Consider the following 21232-nt stretch of genomic DNA (forward strand, 5'->3'; position numbering starts at 1 on the left):
GGAATATTTACCTTTTTAATGTTCAACCAACCTGTTATGGTCTTCTGAAACAGTTGATAGATGCATTTTAGATAGATGCTAATGTGTTAGCATGTCTATGGCATTTTCATTGTTAAAGTTAGCATTAAGCTGTTCACATCTCAGCACGTTTGTGTGCATTTGTTTTCTGTATAATTAATGGCTCAGCATTTGTTGCCGCAAAAGAGTCAAATGTATTACAAATTGTAATATTTTTTAAATTTATATATTAATAATAATAGCAACAACAACAATAATAGTAATAATAAATCATAATACTACAATAAAATTTTAGAGAAAGAGACAAAAAGAACCTGACAAAACAAAACACAACAGAAAAGATAAAACCATGTAACAATGAACATAAGTGTTTCCTGTGAACACCTAGTGTCTCTTACACCTCCACTTCATCCGTTTTATTTAAGTTTAATGACAGTTTGTTTCGGTCAAACCGTATTTTCAATGTGTTAATTTCTTCAGTGTTTTCCTCCAGAACTATCTGCCAAACTATTAGTACTATTCTGCCAAGCAGAATACTACTGGAATGAATCTGAATAAGGAAAGTTGTATTTTTTTTTTCTCACTAAATGGATGCTGCACTCACTGCAGTTTATTGTCTGGAATAGTCCCAGATTGCATTTCAGAGCTTCTAGAACTCAAACATTTTCATGTGGGTGGTGTTGGGGGGTAATTTTGGGTTTCAGCTTTTTTTGTTTTTCACCACTTTCATCCCTGAATATGTGAAATCGTGAGTCACTTTTGTGCAGATTAAAGTCGGTAATTGGGACTCGTGTCTTGCTGTGCGGCTCTCTGCCAAGTCAAGTTAGAACGATAGCGTCCAGTCAGAATTAATAACTTCAAAGTGAAACGCCGTTTAAATCAAATGTCACCTCTTTCCAAATGTTGTAATACAAACAAACTGCAATCGATCAAAACGTTTTTTCCTCCCAAAATGAGACGTCCTGTGCTGACGTGCAGCAGCTGGCTGAGCTCAGCTCAGAGGTACGGAGAGACATTCATGCCAAAATGTCTGAAAGGAAATGCTTTTGACAAAAACTACAGATTTTATTTATTTTTATTTATGTCCAGAGATCAAGGATCCAGTGACCAATTTAAAATGTTGTTGACATAGAAAACCTGTAAAGTCTACTTATTTTAGTACACAGAAAATTCACAAGAGGTATCAATAAGGGAATCGATAAGGAATCGGATCAATAAGCGGAATCAATGATGTCATCCATATCAATAAAATCTTATCAATACCCATCCCTATAATTGAGTGGAGAAGGATTTTCTTTCACCAAAACAGATCAAATCCAGGCTTACATCTCAGATGTACCTTCTGGTAATTTGTAGCTAAACTGTCAGGTCTTCTTTTTAAGAAAATGCTCCTCTGTACCACTTCATCATGAAGCTGTATAATTGGTGGCTTCCCTCACTGTTCTCCAACAGTTTTTGTGAACTGTCTACTCCACACAGATTTACCACAGAGTGTCATACTGTTTGTATTTCTTCATAACTGATGGAAATAGAGTCTAAGACATATTCAGTGGCAGCTTCACCATCAGAGAGCCACAACGACCACAAAAGACTCCAAGCTGTCAGTGATGTTAAACATACGGGGTGAAGAACAGGGGGACGGAAACTTTTGATCAGGGTCATTTCTGTTGTCATTATGACTTAAAAAAAAGAGTAAACACAGCTGTTTGACAATAAATGGCTTCACTCAACCACAAGTCATGAGGGAACAAAAGGGTTTTGTGTAACCATTCATATTCTCTGAAAAATGACGCCCACCACCCCAAAAAAATAATCTGCCAGGGTATGTAGTGTTTTTTTTTTTTTTTAATGGACCACAATGGAAATAAGCATTTTCACTTTGTTGTGTTATCCATGTATTTTTACAATTATATCCACTTACACTCACGCTTTTAATATAAAGATGATTTACTGCCCCCTGCTGGAATGGTGTGTGAGTCCAAAATATAATTAGCAAAGTTAGCTAATATCTGTAGCTTTTCTAAAACTATTAGTCCAATCACTGTTCTGTTTTAGTGCCATTCATCCTTGACCCAAAATACATAAACATACTAAAAGGCAAATGTCAGCTCTCCGGGGTTTTACATGATCAAAGCCAAACACACGCAGACGCTACTTGGCTATTATAGAATAGCCAAAACGTATCTGTTTTGCGTGGTTTTCTCACATATTGACTACTGTTTAACTAACTGGACATTTGCAGCCACCTCGGTATTAAAATCCATAGAGCAGCTGTATAACAGAGCAGTTAAGATATATGATAGACAATCTAATTCTTATCATCACTCTAAGGTTCTGGAAAAGCAGAAGTTCCTGGACTTCGAAAATCTGAAGGTATTCAAATATGCCTGCTTCATACATAAATGTTTACATGGACCAACTCCTGTTAAAGAATTCATCCACATAAAAAGATTCACAGGGTACAAGATCTGACACAAGAGGCGACTGTGAGTTGACTCATACGAGGTCTGTTAGAAACCTATCCAACCTTTTTATTTTTTTAAAAACTATATGGATTTGAATCATGTGCGCTTGCATCAGCCAAGCTTGAACCTTCGTGCGCATGCGTGAGTTTTTTCACGCCTGTCGGCTGCATCATTCGCCTGTGGGCAGGCTTTGAGTGAGCACTGGTCCACCCCCCTCGTCAGATTTTCATTGTCAGGGAAATGGCTGAGCGATTGCAGCAGCGCTGAATCAAATTTTTCCAGAAACTGTGAGAGACAGCCAGGTGGAAACCATTCAGAAGATTCAGACGGCTTTCGGTGAAGATACTCTGGGCGTCACACAGATTAAGGATCATTACAACTGGATTAAAGACGGCCCACAGCGGCACAGGGCGCGCCGCGCTTTGAGTGGCCATCGACAGGCTGAAACAACCAGATCATTTCCAAAGTGAAGGCTGTGTTGATCCGGGACGTCGTCTGACTACCAGAGAAATTGCAGAAGAGGTGGACATCAGCACTTTTGCGGCACATTCCACTGTTACAGGAGATTTTGTAATGAAAGACGTGTGGAGGAATTTGCGCGTCGGGACGGAGCCGCAATGGCAGAGAACAAAAAACACCTCCGTGTTGGAAGTCTCACAGGACAAGTTGTGACATGCCCAGCTGTTACACAATTTCTCAGATACTCACTCAACTGAAAAGCCACCGAAAGCCGTCTGAATCTCCCGAATGGTTTCCACCTGGCTGTCTCTCACAGTTTCTGGAAAAATTTGATTCAGCGCTGCTCCAATCACTCAGCCATTTCCCTGACAATGAAAATCCGACGAGGGGGGTGGACCAGTGCTCACTCAAAGCCTGCCCACAGGCGAATGACGCAACTGACAGGCGTGAAAAAACTCACGCATGCGCACGAAGGTTTAAGCTTGGCTGATGCAATCACACGTGATTCAAATCCATATAGTTTTTGAAAAAAATAAAAAGGTCGGATAGTTTTCTCACAGACCTCGTAGAAGGACCACCTTTGGTCATCCATTAAAGGTGGACAAGCTTGGAACAACCTCCCAGTCACAATCAGAGAGAACACCACTTTCAGAACCTTCAAAGGACAGTTGAAAGTTTGGTTACTGACAAATCAGACATGTAACCATCTGGAGCCAAACTGTGGAGGCACCACTCGAGTTTTTTTGGTTCAGTTATATGTACACAATGTCCTTGTGTACTTGATGTTATTAAACGGTTTAGTACTCTTTACACAATAAACTTGAGTATGACACCCTGTGCAATATTTACACTTGTGCACATGCAAATGAGTGTATTGGGCAACGTGCAGTACAACCCAGTACTGTAATACGCAATTACAACCAGGCACTGAAGCACTGTGCACGTAGCACTTGTCACTTTAATACAGTACTTTTGCACCTCAACACCCATCATCATAAAACTCTTTCGGTTCCTCCACCTGTCGGCTGCTTATTAACGATCAATTGTTGCCACTTTGAATTTGTAAATACTTGTATGTATGTTCGGTTTTAATTGTTTTCTGTCATGACTGATTTGTTTTGGTATGTTGTGTGGTCTTAGTCTGTTTCTATGTTACTGGGACTACGGATGGAAATTAGCATCCTGCTATAATCCGGCATATTTACATGTAACTATGTTCATTAATATGGACTGTCCCATTTCAAATAAACGTGACTTACTTACAGAATACATACATATATGTATGTGTGCAGTCATCACCCCACAGACGGTGGCTGCTCCACTGGCTCCTCAGCCAAGCACATACGGCACACCAAATCATGAAGAAATTCACATTTTGCGAGGTGTGCGTTCACGTGTTGTCAGATAATTTTTCAGTATTCACATTTTGTAATTCATAGTTTGCAGTGATTCGTGTTTTGGGTTAGATCCTGGTCTGGGGCAGCTCCACAGACTACATCTCCACAGTGTCTTATGTCAAAACATATCCCACTTTCCTGCTTTTGTGCAACCGGATCACGGATAAACAGAGCCAGGATAACCACAATATCCCAGCGTAATCCCTTATCCTCCTTTGGTGCAATGGGGCCATGGTGTCAGTTCATCTATTTACAGTCCAAGACCTTCGGAGATCAAGATCTCCCAAAGGACAAAATCCACCAGAAGAACAATTCACAATTCTGGCTCTGAAACTGGTTTCTGCTCATTTACACTCGCAACTCCTGAATAGAATTTTCAAACTGAAACAAAATTACAACCAACATTTGAAAAATGTGTTTGAGAGCAAAAGCATGAGCAGTGGTCTTCCTGTTTCATCACTTTCTAATGATCCTCTAAGACAACGTTAGAAACATTCAGTAAGTTTAATTCTCAAAGTGAAACTTGTACCCAGGCCTCAGGAACTAATCCCCAGTTAAAAACAAACAAAAAACAACAACCCACCATTCATTTGGACGTACTGCGGACAGAAAGTAAGTGCCCTGGAGGTCATGTGATCACTGCCACCCGTCTCAACAAGTTCATCTCAAAGGCCATGAAACCTGATTCACCACCAATCCCGTGGTTCCATTCCGGATGATTTAGTTCATTTGTTCTCAAAACTGACTGTCAATCATATATCACGTCACAGATGTTCTGGAATCCAGATCAGACTCTGTATTAGAATCGGGATCTGAGTCTGTATTACAATCTGGATCAGACTCTGTATTAGAATTAGGATCAGGCTCTGTTTTAGAATTGGAATCTGAATCTCTATTAGAATAGGGATCAGGCTCTGTTTTAGAATTGGGATCTAAGTCTGTATTACACTCTGTATTAGAATCTGGATCAGACACTGTATTATAATCAGGATCTTAGTCTGTATTAGAATAGGGATCAGAGTCTGTATTACAAGCGGGATCACACTCTGTATTAGAATCGGGATCTGAGTCTGTATTAGAATCGGGATCAGAGTCTGTATTACAATCAGGATCAGACTCTGTATTAGAATCTGGATCAGACCCTGTATGGGGCAGCGCAGTCTGGTTTGACCCCCTGTGTGATATCATGGGATCTGACCACCTGTGGGGACAGCGTGCACAAGCACAGCATCACTTATAACAGAAAGATGGTGCACTGTTTTGTTTTCAGCTGCAACCACTGAAGCAGTTGCGAAAAGTGCAGTTTTTCTGCTTCCCAGTGGAGACGGGAAGATGAGGCACATGGGAGGTCGTGTCGGTTACGTTTTAGGGAGATTTAATGTGAATAATAATCCTGGGGCTGTCCCCGGAAGTACGTCATTTGCTCATGTGTCATTTAATGCCTTTCTTCCCCACCCCGAAACGAGACTGCGGTTCCCTATTACAATCTGGCTCTTAATCAGGATCCGAGTCTATATTAGAATCTGGATCAGACTCTGTAATAGAATCGAGATCTGAGTCTGTATTAGAAACTGGATCAGACTCTGTATTAGAATCGGGATTCGAGTCTATATTAGAATCTGGATCAGACTCTGTATTAGAATCGGGATCTGAGCTTGTGTGTTATTTAATGCCTTTCTCCCCCACCCTAAACGAGACTGCGGTTCCCTAATAGAATCTGGCTCTGAATCTGGATCAGACTCTATTAGAATCTGACTCTGAATCTGTATTAGCATCCAGATCAGACTCTGACTGAATGTGTTAGGTCTGAAGGGCCCTGTAGAATCTGGATCTGTTAGTGATATAAAACTTGAAAACTTGAAAAATTTTCTTTCATTGACTGAACATTTTTATTTTTTTGAATTCTTCCACGAGTCAAAAGAATCGACTTTTATCAACAAGTTAGAAGAAAACCTAATCAGTTTTTGTGTATTTAAGACATAAAACTCCTGGCTGCTCGGATTAGAGAGACATTCCAGAAAGGGCCAAGAGGGGGCAGGCTTTCTGCGCAGCCACAGAGCCTGACTGACAGCTTTGAGCAGACGGGACCAGTTCCTCAGGGAACCCACCTGCTGCACTCAGTGGCTGCAGAGAACAGTTGTTTCCATTTGTGACCCCGTCTGTTTTTGTCTGTGTGTTTACTTGAATTATTCCAGTTTTAAGATTTGGACCAACCTGGAGAACACATTTCAAATATCTTTCAATCACATTCTGAAAATGTGCAGCTTTGCTTGTTACGTTTGTTCGTGTGATTTTTAGGTGATTTGTTTCACTTGTTTTCAAGGTGTTACATCACTGCCCCCTGCAGGCTAATCCCTCACACTGCAACATGATTTGTCACCAAACAAGACCGTGTGGGCGTGGTTACTATGCGGTGTGAGTCATCCAATCAGAGTGAATCAAAAGCTCAGAGTCTCTGCTTGCCATTTGCTCAAGAGTACAACGACACGTCATAAAAAATGAGGCTACATTCTCCAAACTGCAGCATAGACATTCGTCCAGGAGTTTGTCTCCATTAGTGCAGGTGAAGTTTGTCCTTCAGTGGGCAAAAGAGAAGGTAGAGTGTTAAAAGGCCGTCAGCAGGTAGAAACACAGTGTGAAGAATGTGGGTCAGCGAGAAAAATAAAAACAGCACAACCAGCAAACACTCCCGAAACGAGGAAGGAAAACTCACCTCAGAAAGCAAATCCACATCAGCCAATCTGGCAACACCAAGAAGGAAAGTTACAATAAAGAAACAAAATAATCAGATTTTAAACATTCAGGCTGTTCCCACCAAAAACAGCTGAATCCACAACTTCACAAGAAGAAGAAGCAGCCGGAAACAATGACGAGACAACGTCGCCAGTGCACGTTTAAATGGACAAAATATGCACAATTGTCCATTTAAACGTGCACGAGCAGCGTTACCGGGCCAGTGACGAGAGATTTCAGATCAGATTTAAAGTTGGATCGTTCTGACACTGTTTTCCCTCCGTAGAGGTCTGGAGACAAACAGAGGGGAAGGAGGCGGAGTTTCAGAAAAACTTATCATCAATGCGAAAGTGTGGCCGCGTGACATCATCCGGGTTGATGAAGACTGAAATGGATTTCCCAGGATTCTCCGTTACCAGCTGCTGCAGCTTTTTGGCCAAACGGTCGTCTGGCTGGTTGTCACCGCCGGCGTCGGACTGCGGCGACAGCAGGTTGCTGGAGCTGCCTCGCCACTGGAGTTCCACAGTCAGCCTGTTGGCCGCCTTGGCGTGCTCAATGGTGGTGCGGAGGTGCTCAGCCGGGTCGGAGCGCACTGAGGAGAGCTTGCGAGCGTGCAGCATGGCGGTTTCGTCAGACAGGTGCTCCAGCATGTTGCACTGTGGGATGAAGTAGTTGGGACACATCTTATTGACAAGGCAGTGCTGCAGGTCATCGATCAAGCCCAGCAGGAAGTAGGCGGAGAAATCATCTTGTGCCAGGTAGTTGGCGGGGAGGCGGTCACAGGCCCACAGCATGATGCTGCGGAGGTGGTAGGGGCTGATGGCTTTGGGGCGGGACAGCAGTTTAATAATGATGGCCTTACACGCCTGATACGCCTGCATCAGGCTGGACGAGATGCACTTCTTCAACTGCACCTCGCTGCGCGCAAATGACAGCCGCCACTCGTTCTCCTTACGGCCTTTGTAGGAGCACGCAGGAACGAGGTAGAAGCCGCTGATCACCTCCTCCTCTGTGATCTTCCCGTCCCAGAAGTGGTTCTCCATCAGCCAGCTCTGAGCTACGGCCGGCCAGCCTTTAAAGGACACCACGGGAATGATGTCATACAGCATCCGACTGCTGCCCACGCCCAGGATGACTGAAATGATGGTGCCATTGCGCTCCACCTTCTCCACCTTGGGCATCCCTCTCTGGGGCTTCTTCTGGACCTCTAGGAGTACCAGGGAGATGGACTGATAAAACCAGTCAGCCACCAGCGTTGGAGAGAAGAAGTAGTTCGTGGTTCCGCTGATGTGGTCGACGATGGTGCAGCAGTCTTTCCACTTGTTGATGGTCCCTTCATCAAAGAGACGGAGGCTGAGCCAGGAGTGTCCCAGTGCAGAATGCCTCATGTCCAGGGTCACTGGCTGGTTGCGGTCGTGGAGTTTGAGCGCCGGCACCAGCAGGGTGAAGTCCATGTCATAATCCGTGCCACGGGCGTAAACACTCAGCTCGTCCAGATCCATGTCCACCACGCCCTCTCGAACGCCTCCTGACAGGAGAAGGTACTCGTTAGCCACCGGAAGTTTCTGATCCAGTTTCTGAACCATTCCTGGTGCACAAAGGGAGAAAGACCACAATCAGTAACATAACAAGATGAACTGGTTTCGTTTTGTACTTAACATCAGGTGTTACACAGAGCGGCGTGTAGGACTGGCCCATCACAGCCGTCACGACACTCCGCCACAGGAAAAACACTTCCGTTGGAAGCCTTAAGGACAAGTTGGAACATGTCCAGCTGTTAAACAATTTCTCATATACTCACTCCACTGAAAGCCATCAAAAGCCGCCTGGATTTTACAAATGGTTATCAACACGGAGGTGTTTTTCCTGTGCCGCCGCACCGCGCCGGCTGCATCCCGACGCGCGGACCCGTCTGCACGTCTTTCATTAAAAAAATCTCCTTTAACAGTGGAATATCCGGATAAAATGCTGAAACCGACTTCTTCTAAAACTTCTCTGTTCTCTCACGACGTCCTGGATCAATAGAGCCTGAAATGTGGAGGTTTTCAGCTTGAAACAGGCTGACGACGGCGCCTGAGAGCGCTGTGCGACGTCTCGCACCGTGGGAAGTCCTTAAAGCGACAGTATCACCTCAAAATCTCTCATCAGCCGTTAAAAGTTTCACCGAAAACCAGCTTAATTTTTCGAACCGTGTCCACTTCGATGTGTCTCACAGGTTTAGAAAAAATTTTGATCAAACAAAGCGCCAGTCTCTCAGCAACTTCTCAGACAAAGGAATTCCGACGAGGGGCTGGACGACTCCTCCCACAAGGAGTGCTCACAGGCGAATGACGTCACCGACAGGTGTGGAAAAACTCACACATGCGCACGAGGGTTCAAGCATGTCTGACGTAAAAACATATGAATGAAATCCATATAGTTTTTGAAAAAAATAAAAAGGACCTATACTTTATTGACAGCCCTCGTATTTTATTTATTCATTTATTTTTTCCGAATTTGAATTGGCTTTGCTTGAGCTGCTGCCCCCGCGACCCGACTCCAGATAAAGCGGAAGAAAATGGATGGATGGATGAATTACAATGTTTAACATTCTTAAGAATTAAAAGTTCATAGGGCAGCGCAGTCTCGTTTGAACCCTGCGTGATATTGCAGGATTTGACCACTTATGAGGACAGATGATCCTGTTGCACAATATATACATAGTAGAACTTTAAATGGGAAAATGGTGTACTGTTTTGTTTTCGACTGCAATCACCGAAGCAATCTTGAAAAGTGCAGGTTTTTTCAGTTCCCAGTGGAGAAGGGAAGACGAGGTGAATGTGAGAGGTCGTGTCATTAAGTGTTAGCCAACGCAGCTAACCAGAGTAGCTGCGTTCTCTCACCTGCAAACCACCTTGACATGTTTGAGCTCCAGGTCATAAACAAACTGCTACACATGTCCACTCTCCACGGCATCGTCACATTTTCTTTGCATTTTCACTTTGTGTGTAATTTGCCCAAAATAAATAAATTAGTTAATTAATTTTTAAAAATCTGAAAAAGTGCTGTTTTTTCTCCTGGAAGTAGAGAAACTGCATCATATGTGTCATATTTTATCCCTTTAACGTCCTCCCTCAAATGAGACTGTGCTGCCTTATTGGCCAATTCAATTCAATTTATTTATTTATATAGCCCCAAATCACAACAAAGCTGCCTCAGGGAGCTTCACACAAGTAAGGGCTAAGGGTGAACTCTAACCCTAACCCTAACTCTAACCTGCTACAAGATGGCGGCGCGGCAGTAGCTTGCAGCGGCCGCTCCGGATACAAAATGGTGTTTTGTTTATTTACGTGTGTTTTTCCTCACGTTCTTTGGCACATGGACATAAGAACCACCTGTGTCCATGTGTACGACCAACAGACACTGCTGCACCACCGAAAACAAATAAGCAACACCGTAAGGAGACAGGACTACTACGGCAACCAGACCCCCCAACCAGACCCCCAACCCCCCCAGACCGCAGCCTCAACTGGAGCTGGCGGCCGACAGAGGGGGCACCGCAAGCAGTGCGCGCGACTACAGAAGCGTGGCAAGCAGGCTGGAGTTCGTGCTAGGCTAACAACAAAGCCAACTCAACCAGCTCTCCCACACCACCTGCCTGTGACAGTGATGCCTCCGTTCCAGATGCGCTGAATGACTTCTACGCTCTGTTCAAGACACAGAACAGTGGGGCAGTGAGGAAGACCACCCCTCCACCTCACGACCAGGTGTTGTGCCTTACAGCAGCTGACGTGAGGAAAACTCTACGCAGAGTTGACCCACGGAAAGCTGCTGGACCAGACAACATTCCTGGTAGCGTGCTCAGGGAATGTACAGACCAGCTAACAGATGTCTGCACTGACATCTTCAACATCTCCCTGAGCAGTGCCACCACCCCAACGTGTCTCAAGGCAACCACCACCCTGCTGCCTCCTTCACTAGACCCTCTGCAGTTTGCGTACCGTCCCAACCGCTCAACGGACGAAGCCATATCCACCACCCTTCACCTGGCGCTCACCCATCTGGACAATAGAGACACTTATGTTCGAATGCTGTTCACTGACTTTAGTTCAGTATTCAACACAATCATTCCTCAGCACCTGATCAGGAAGCTGAACCTATTGGGCCTGAACACTTCCCTCTGTAACTGGATCCTGGACTTCCTGACTGGAAGACCTCAGTCAGTTCGGATCGGACATAACACCTCCAGCACCACCATGCTGAGTACTGCCCCCCCCCCCCCCCCCCCCCCCCCAGGGCTGTGTGCTCAGTCCACTGCTGTTCACTTTGCTGACTCATGACTATGCAGCAATGCACAGCTCAAACTACATCATCAAGTTTGCAGATGATACGACTGTGGTGGGTCTCATCAGCAAGAATGACGAGTCAGCATACAGAGAGGAAGTGCTACGGATAATGGACTGGTGCAGAACCAACAACCTGTCTCCGAACATAGACAAGACCAAAGAGATGGTTGTTGACTTCAGAAGGACAAGGCGTGATCACTCTCCACTGCACATCGACAGCTCTGCTGTGGAGATCGTCAAGAACACCAAGTTTCTTGGAGTTCACCTGGCAGAGGATCTCACCTGGACCCTCAACACCAGCACCATAACCAAGAAAGCCCAGCAGCGTCTCTACTTCCTGCGAAGGCTGAAGAAGGCACATCTCCCACCTCCCATCCTCACCACATTCTGCAGAAGAACCATCGAGAGCATCCTCAGCAGCTGTATCACTGCCTGGTTTGGGAACTGCACCGTATCGGATCGAAGGTCCCTGCAGCGAGTAGTGAGGACGGCTGAGAAGATCATCGGTGTCTCTCTTCCCACCATCACAGACATTTACACCACAGGCTGCATCCTCAAAGCAACCAGTATTGTGGATGATCACACACACCCCTCACACTTACTCTTCACCCTCCTACCGTCTGGAAAAAGGTACCAAAGCATCCGGGCCCTCACGTCCAGACTGTGCAACAGCTTCTTCCCCCAAATAATCAGACTCCTTAACAACCAGAGTCTGGTCTGAACAGTCACACATATTTCAGTGACTGGACTGAACACACACACACACACACACACACACACACACACACACACACACAATCTCATCTTTTAAGAGCGTAATGTTTATGGTCAATAACTGCTGCTATGCTTTTCATTTTATAAAAAATGGTCACAACCACACTTTACTGCTTACCTGTATTTATTATTGTTTATCGTGATAAACAATAATAATATTCCTTGTAGCACCTTTGGTCCTGGAGGAATGTTGTTTCGTTTCACTGTGTATATGGTTGAAATGACAATAAAACTACGTGAACTTGAACTTGAACCCTTACCAACCCCCAGAGCAAGCACACAAGTGACAGTGATGAAAGTGGGCCATGGAAAAAACCTGAAAACTACTGGCAACGGCCAAAGGCCGGAAGCGCCTGGTAGGGGATCTGGGGGTTCTCCCCCACCAAAATTTGAGATCTCAGATGCATCCTGGTGCATTTTCAGGTCAATTTACCCACCCCAAAAAATCTAAAAAAAAAACTTAATTTTTTTGTTGGGTCAGATCAATTTTTTCACCCCAGTCTTTTCACACAACTTGTATTGTGCTACTGGCCTTTAATTCAAAAACATTGTGGTTCAGAAAACTACACCCTAAAAGAAATGACAATTCAAAGAGCTCAACAATAATAATTCTCAGTATCAATTCAAATGGAACAACAGGACTATTTATGGCACATTAATACATCAACTTGTTCAACCTTTACTCACTTCTGAGTTTTCCTAGTTTTGGCAGGAGTTTTCTCTGTTTTCAAATTCGTGGCCACCTTAAAATCATTACAAATGTGTTTTAATTCAACATTAATTTCTGATTACTGTACATCTTGAAGTTAAAAACTTATATTAGAAAAATTTGTTTTTAGACAAATAAAATGAAAAGTAATGTGTACATGTAGTAATGTATGTTTCTGATGTGGCTGAGAAATATATTTATTAAATTAGAAATATTAAACAGCACTGTGCTATTTTCTTTGATTACTTGATGGTTAAAAACGTTAAATAAAAAAATGTTATTTGAAGTTAAGACTTCTCTTGTTACAATTTCAATTTCAATTTATTTTCATTTATATAGCAATAAATCACAACAGAGTTGCCTCAAGGTGCTTCACACAAGTAAGGTGAAGTTGAGGCCGCGGCATGCTCCGTTTACTAATAAAATGAATTAAAAGAGTAAAAAGCGTAAAAGAAAACTGTACCAGTATGCTAGCCATACGAAAGGGAAAATAAGTGCGTCTTAAGTCTGGACTTGAAAGTCTCCACAGAATCTGACTGTTTTATTGACACAGGGAGATCATTCCACAGAACAGGGGCACGATAAGAGAAAGCTCTGTGACCTGCAGACTTCTTATTCACCTTAGGGACACAAAGCAGTCCTCAGTAGTCCCCAGGGTCTGCGAGATCGGGGGCGGAAGATGACCCACCATGGACGGATAACACGGTGACAGACCAAGAAATGGAACAGACAATGAATAGATCAATCAGCACCGCAACAGATGGACCATCAACGCTGGCAGTACAAAAACTGCAAAACTGCATTTGTGGCTGGTCAAAATTAACAACAGTAAGGGGCCTAAAAATCCATCAAGGCTTAAAGAAATGCCTTAGCAAGCTCCGCAAGGGGTCTTGCATTGACCAATACTTCTTAAAAAGATGGCCAAATCAGTCGAGTGAAGCCTGGAGGCAGGAGAACCCCCACAGTCCTCAGGGTATCAGCACCTCAGTTGAAGCTCAGCATCGCATAGACCCTCCAGCAGTCTCCAAACTTTCTGCTTCCTGTCAAAAGTCTGGCTGCAGCATTTTGAACCTATTGGAGAGCCCTAATGCTGGACTGTGGTAAACCAGAAAATAGAACATTGCAGTAGTCAAATCTAGAAGAGACAAACACATGGATCAGGGTCTCAGCATCAGCCATAGACAGGATGGGATGAATCTTAACTATGTTTTGCAGGTGGAAGAAAGCAGTCCTCGTAATATTTCTAATGTGGAGGTCAAAGGACAATGTAGGATTAAAAATGACCCTAAGGTTCCTCACTTTGTCAGTGTGATGTATGACACACGAGCCGAGGCTGAGCGTTAACTGGTCTAATTGATGCCGATGTCACTGGACCAAGAACCATCATTTTAGTCTTATCAAATTTCATGTCACTAAGGTTAGAGTGTTATTGTACAAAACACAGTAAGAACGACTGGTCAGGTATGATGTCAACCATGCAAGGGCACTCCCAGTAATCCCAAAATGATTTTCCAGCCTATCAAGTAGAATATGATGATCCACTGTATCAAACGCAGCACTGAGATCTAACAGCAACAGAAGCGTAGTGGTGTCTGAATCCATTGTAAGCAGAAGATCATTCACCACTTTAGTGAGAGCCGTCTCTGTGGAATGATATTTTCTAAAAGCAGACTGCAGTGGCTCAAAGAGATTATTCTCAGTAAGATAGTCTACGAGCTGCTGTGACACCACTTTTTCCAGAATTTTAGAACAAAATGATAGATTTGACTCCGTGGTATAACTCACAAACTCGTAGCTTAAAGCAGATAACCCGTAAGTTGGAGAGGAAATGGCGTCTCACTAATTTAGAAGATCTTCACTTAGCCTGGAAAAAGAGTCTGTTGCTCTATAAAAAAGCCCTCCGTAAAGCTAGGACATCTTTCTACTCATCACTAATTGAAGAAAATAAGAACAACCCCAGGTTTCTTTTCAGCACTGTAGCCAGGCTGACAAAGAGTCAGAGCTCTATTGAGCTGAGTATTCCATTAACTTTAACTAGTAATGACTTCATGACTTTCTTTGCTAACAAAATTTTAACTATTACAGAAAAAATTACTCATAACCATCCCAAAGACGTATCGTTATCTTTGGCTGCTTTCAGTGATGCCGGTATTTGGTTAGACTCTTTCTCTCCGATTGTTCTGTCTGAGTTATTCTCATTAGTTACTTCATCCAAACCATCAACATGTTTATTAGACCCCATTCCTACCAGGCTGCTCAAGGAAGCCCTACCATTATTTAATGCTTCGATCTTAAATATGATCAATCTATCTTTGTTAGTTGGCTATGTACCACAGGCTTTTAAGGTGGCAGTAATTAAACCATTACTTAAAAAGCCATCACTTGACCCAGCTATCTTAGCTAATTATAGGCCAATCTCCAACCTTCCTTTTCTCTCAAAAATTCTTGAAAGGGTAGTTGTAAAACAGCTAACTGATCATCTGCAGAGGAATGGTCTATTTGAAGAGTTTCAGTCAGGTTTTAGAATTCATCATAGTACAGAAACAGCATTAGTGAAGGTTACAAATGATCTTCTTATGGCCTCGGACAGTGGACTCATCTCTGTGCTTGTTCTGTTAGACCTCAGTGCTGCTTTTGATACTGTTGACCATAAAATTTTATTACAGAGATTAGAGCATGCCATAGGTATTAAAGGCACTGCGCTGCGGTGGTTTGAATCATATTTGTCTAATAGATTACAATTTGTTCATGTAAATGGGGAATCTTCTTCACAGACTAAAGTTAATTTTGGAGTTCCACAAGGTTCTGTGCTAGGACCAATTTTATTTACTTTATACATGCTTCCCTTAGGCAGTATTATTAGACGGTATTGCTTAAATTTTCATTGTTACGCAGATGATACCCAGCTTTATCTATCCATGAAGCCAGAGGACACACACCAATTAGCTAAACTGCAGGATTGTCTTACAGACATAAAGACATGGATGACCTCTAATTTCCTGCTTTTAAACTCAGATAAAACTGAAGTTATTGTACTTGGCCCCACAAATCTTAGAAACATGGTGTCTAACCAGATCCTTACTCTGGATGGCATTACCCTGACCTCTAGTAATACTGTGAGAAATCTTGGAGTCATTTTTGATCAGGATATGTCATTCAAAGCGCATATTAAACAAATATGTAGGACTGCTTTTTTGCATTTACGCAATATCTCTAAAATCAGAAAGGTCTTGTCTTAGAGTGATGCTGAAAAACTAATTCATGCATTTATTTCCTCTAGGCTGGACTATTGTAATTCATTATTATCAGGTTGTCCTAAAAGTTCCCTAAAAAGCCTTCAGTTAATTCAAAATGCTGCAGCTAGAGTACTGACGGGGACTAGAAGGAGAGAGCATATCTCACCCATATTGGCCTCTCTTCATTGGCTTCCTGTTAATTCTAGAATAGAATTTAAAATTCTTCTTCTTACTTATAAGGTTTTGAATAATCAGGTCCCGTCTTATCTTAGGGACCTCGTAGTACCATATCACCCCAATAGAGCGCTTCGCTCTCAGACTGCAGGCTTACTTGTAGTTCCTAGGGTTTGTAAGAGTAGAATGGGAGGCAGAGCCTTCAGCTTTCAGGCTCCTCTCCTGTGGAACCAGCTCCCAATTCAGATCAGGGAGACAGACACCCTCTCTACTTTTAAGATTAGGCTTAAAACTTTCCTTTTTGCTAAAGCTTATAGTTAGGGCTGGATCAGGTGACCCTGAACCATCCCTTAGTTATGCTGCTATAGACGTAGACTGCTGGGGGGTTCCCATGATGCACTGTTTCTTTCTCTTTTTGCTCTGTATGCACCACTCTGCATTTAATCATTAGTGATTGATCTCTGCTCCCCTCCACAGCATGTCTTTTTCTTGGTTCTCTCCCTCAGCCCCAACCAGTCCCAGCAGAAGACTGCCCCTCCCTGAGCCTGGTTCTGCTGGAGGTTTCTTCCTGTTAAAAGGGAGTTTTTCCTTCCCATTGTCGCCAAGTGCTTGCTCACAGGGGGTCGTTTTGACCGTTGGGGTTTTACATAATTATTGTATGGCCTTGCCTTACAATATAAAGCGCCTTGGGGCAACTGTTTGTTGTGATTTGGCGCTATATAAAAAAATTGATTGATTGATTGATATCGGCTGATACTTTTTCAGTACACTAGGGTCAACATTAGGTTTCTTAAGTAATGGTTTAATCACTGCAAATTTGAAACATTTAGAAACAGATCCAGAAGTTAATGAGAGATTAATAATTTCCAGCACAGTCGGCCCAAGAGTGAACCACAGGTCCTTAAACAGTTTTGTTGGTATAGGATCAAATAAACAGGTTGTGCTTTTTGTTGACATTACGAGTTTCGTCAGCATGCCTAGTGAGATACTATCAAACTCTTTAAATCTAGGTAATACCTCAGTAGTGGCGCCCACCTCAATAGCAGGGTGTAGTGGCTGGATTAAGGCATGATGGGATATGTTTAACCTAAAGCCCTTTCACATTGGCGTATTCATAGAGCTGCTCATTACAGCGTATCGTCTACACTGTAATGAGCAGCTCTCCGCCCACTTCACGAGGAGTTTTTTCTCAATGCGCAGCAGTATGTTGAGGGCTACGCGCGTAGGATGTAAGAAATTAAACATGTTTAATTTTCCTCGGCGTACAGCACAGCATGGAGCCTTCACGCGAGTACATGCAGCGCCGTGCTACTGTCCGCTATTGTGAGCCTGCCCACAAAACAACATGGTACTGTACGCCATTTCACATCTCCCTCCGGGCTCCATTGTTCTTCTGGAGCTATAAATACTGCAAGATCATTGCTTCACTTTATCATACTGGACTACTATATGAGGACTGTTCAGTGTAGTCGTTTCATAAAAGCGCTCTCTCTCTCTCTCTCTGTGTGTGTGTCTAATCAGAGCTGTGACTCTTTAAAATAAACACCCACTCACTGCATAAAAAAATCAATAAATAATAATAATAATGTTAAATGACTGTTTTTGAGCTGCACCACACCATGCAGTAAAGAACAGAGCGCATTTCCACAGAGGCAGAAAATAGCACTGAACTGGTTTAATAGCAAGTATGAACGAACACTGAAAAAGGCTGAGTATGTGCATATTTCGGGCGTATTTAAATGAAATACAATGCTGCAATGAGCAGCTCTACGAATACGCCACTGTGACAGGGGCTTAATGTCTTCTATTTTTTTCTCAAAATAATCCAGGAAATCTTGTGCTGTAAAAGGAGAGCGAACTACAGGTGGTTGTCCATGTATAAGTGTTGCCACCGTGTCGAACAAGAACTTTGAATTATGCTTGTTTTTGTTGATCAAATCAGAGTAATAGGTCCACTTTGTAGCCAGTAGTGCATGCTTATAGTCTAAGATAGCATCACGCCACACAAGGTGGAAAACGTCTAATTTTGAACTACGCCATTTCCGTTCTAGACCGCTTGCCTTATGCTTGAGGTCACGCAGGTAATCACTGAACCAAGGTGACTGCGATTTGGGGGGGGGTGGTTTTAACACAGGTGGTGCAATCATGTCGAGTGTAGTTTTGAGCACTGAGTTTAAACTATCCACAAGTCTGTCTACTGATTGGGTATTTGCCAAATGTGAAGCTAAGACATCAGGCAGTCTAGCTTCAAGTTGTCTTAGTTGAGGAGTTGATGCATTGCCGTAGTGATATATAAGGTTGTTGTTCCACTAAACACGGCAGCGAAACTGTCAACTTAATAAGTGAGTGATCATACACCACTGATGTAAGAGGCATGATGTCAATATTCGTGACAGCAATACCACGTGCGAGAACCAGATCCAGGGTATTTCCACTAATGTGCGTCGAGTCCTAAATGCATTGCTGAAATCCTAATGCATCCACAATTTCCATAAATGATTTGCAGAGGGGATCAGAAGGCTTATTTATATGAACATTAAAGTCACCAATGATCAGAATGTTATCTGCACTAGTTGACAAGTTAGAGATGAACGCACCAAATTCATCTAAGAATTCAGAATATGGGCCAGGAGGCCTATATACAGTGACAAAGTAATACAACTGATTTTTATACTTCTGACCTTGGCAATGCATAATATCCTGAGCAGAGTGGAGAATCAGATTCTCAAATGAGTTATATTTGTGACCCCCAACAGCTAATAAGCTAAACCTAGCTTTATAAATAAGAGCAACACCCCTGCCTTGCTTCGCATCACGAGGGACATGACTAAATGTATATGCTGGTGGGCAGGCCTCATTTAAGGGGAGGAAGCCAGGTTAAGGGGAAGCCAGGTTTCACATAACCCAATCATAACTAAGTGATAATCAATAATTTGATCATTGATCAACAATGATTTTGAGGATAGTGATCTTATGTTAATGAGACCCAGACTAAGGACCTCAGTGGGGTTAACAGTTGAACTGTTTGGGTTTAGGGGTGGTTCCAGAGTAGCATATATAAGATACCTAGAAGTAGGTTTAGGTTTGAGACATTCCACGCACGTTGTAGGTAGCAGACACAAAATCTTTGCTATTGCTGGAACAACCACTGGGCCATCCTCAATTTCAACATCATCCAATGTAGTAATGGGTATTAAGATTGGAAAGCATATCCCTCTATGATTTTTATGGACACGTCTACGGACGCAGGCCACTGTCTCAACTTGTTGAATTTCCCTCCCTGGCAGATAAACTGCACTATCACCATAGTGGATTTTCTGCACTAATTTCCCAGCTAAACTAATGGATTCCACACCCACATTTGTCATAAACCTTGCAGGGTCTCTAATCACCTGCTCTGTGGCCTGCTGTAAAACCCTAATGTTACCCTCCCTGTAGAGCTCTATCTATGTTCGCAGAAAAGATGGCGGCGCCTTCCCCAGTAAGATGGAGGCCGTCCGGCATCAGCAAGCCACAGCGGCCCCAGAATGAAGGCCAGTTATCAATAAAGCTAAAGCCTTGCTGTCTACAAAACTGCGCCAGCCACCTATTTAACGATGTCAGCCTGCTAAATACCTCATCAGTACCCCGTGAGGGGAGGGGACCAGAGACTATTAATTGATGCCAACACATCTTTCTGGCAAGGTCACAAGTCCTCTCTATGTCCATTTTTGTGACCTCTGAGTGCTTCATCCTGACATCATTGGTGCCAACGTGAATAACTATGTGACTATATCTCATAAGGGTGTGCAAAAAAAATCGATTTACAAAACAAATATGGAGGAGAAGGAGATCCAAGCAGCACCGTCTTCACTAAAAGCTAAAATGTGGCGACATTTCGGCTTTTACCGAATGCCCGGAAAAACTGAGCTGGACATGACGCACACTGTGTGCAAGCATTGCAAAGCTAAGATAAAATACTTCGGGAACACGACAAATGCCCGAGCTCATATTACGAGGTACCACCCGGAGATGATCGACACGGAGCACAGTCAGCCGCCAGCTACTGACCAGCGCACACTCCAGTCCTTCAGAAAGCTCTCTACCAGCTCAGAGTGTGCTAAAAAAAATAATTCGGTCTATCGCTTGTTTCAAAGACCTAAGGTCCTACAGTGTGGTGGAGAACGAGGGATTTATCTTCATGCTGCAGACAGCGGAGCCAAGGCACACTATACCGTGCCGTTAATTTTTCAACAGCTGTGCCACAGCTTTACGAAGAGACTAAAAGAAAGGTCGCTTGTGATCTAACCAAAACGACCAGAGTGGCACTAATATGCAATGTGTGGACATCAAGAGCAACACAGTCTTACATGACATTCACAGTTCACTACATAACTGATACGCGGCAGCTCGAATCCCGTGTTTTGCAAACTCGTATGATGCACAAGAGCCACACTGCAGCGAATATTAATGCCATGCTTCACTCCTCATTTGAAAGCTTGACTCTTAGTCTTGTCCATCCAAATTGAAAACGTTACGTAGCCGAAACATGTAAAGCAGGTAAAACAATCTTTCCTGTCTGACTAAAAGAACTGTTAAAATAGTAAGCGATTCTGCAACTAAAAAGCTAATTTAGCTGATAAACCTCAGGAGAGCACTTATGGCCCAGTCACACGGCACTTAACGAAGGGTGACGAAGCCCTGACGAAACAAGAAATCTGGACTTTCGTTGACTGTCGTTGGCATCGTTTAATCTTCGCGCAGCCTCGTTCCTGCAGCTGGCGCTTCGTCAGGATTTTTAAACTGTTGAAAAATTTGAATGAAGGACAACGAAAACCTCAATTCGTCTGTTTCATTTTGCTGTCGTTCTTGACGTTTTTTAATCGTTTGTGTAGTTTTTGTCACGTTACTGTTTAATTCGACTTCGTTGGAGCAGCTGAACATTTTCACACAGCGCAGAAGC

The 21232-nt window shown here is 43.3% G+C and overlaps 1 protein-coding gene across 1 annotated transcript in view; it reads right to left on the reverse strand.

The window, feature by feature from the left end:
- Positions 1–4848: 4848 nt before the first annotated feature.
- The window catches only part of LOC117509339 (protein MB21D2), a 59353-nt gene continuing 42969 nt past the window's right edge, over positions 4849–21232 (reverse strand). The window contains exons 2-3 of the mRNA XM_034168999.1: positions 7053–8660; positions 4849–6914 (exon numbers count right to left, since the gene is read on the reverse strand). Of these exons, the coding sequence (XP_034024890.1) occupies positions 7396–8660 (1265 nt within the window). The 3' untranslated portion in view covers positions 4849–6914; positions 7053–7395. The remainder of the gene's footprint in view (positions 6915–7052; positions 8661–21232) is intronic.

The sequence above is a fragment of the Thalassophryne amazonica genome, chromosome 4 (genome assembly GCF_902500255.1).
Source record: "Thalassophryne amazonica chromosome 4, fThaAma1.1, whole genome shotgun sequence".
Taxonomy (NCBI): Eukaryota; Metazoa; Chordata; class Actinopteri; order Batrachoidiformes; family Batrachoididae; genus Thalassophryne; species Thalassophryne amazonica.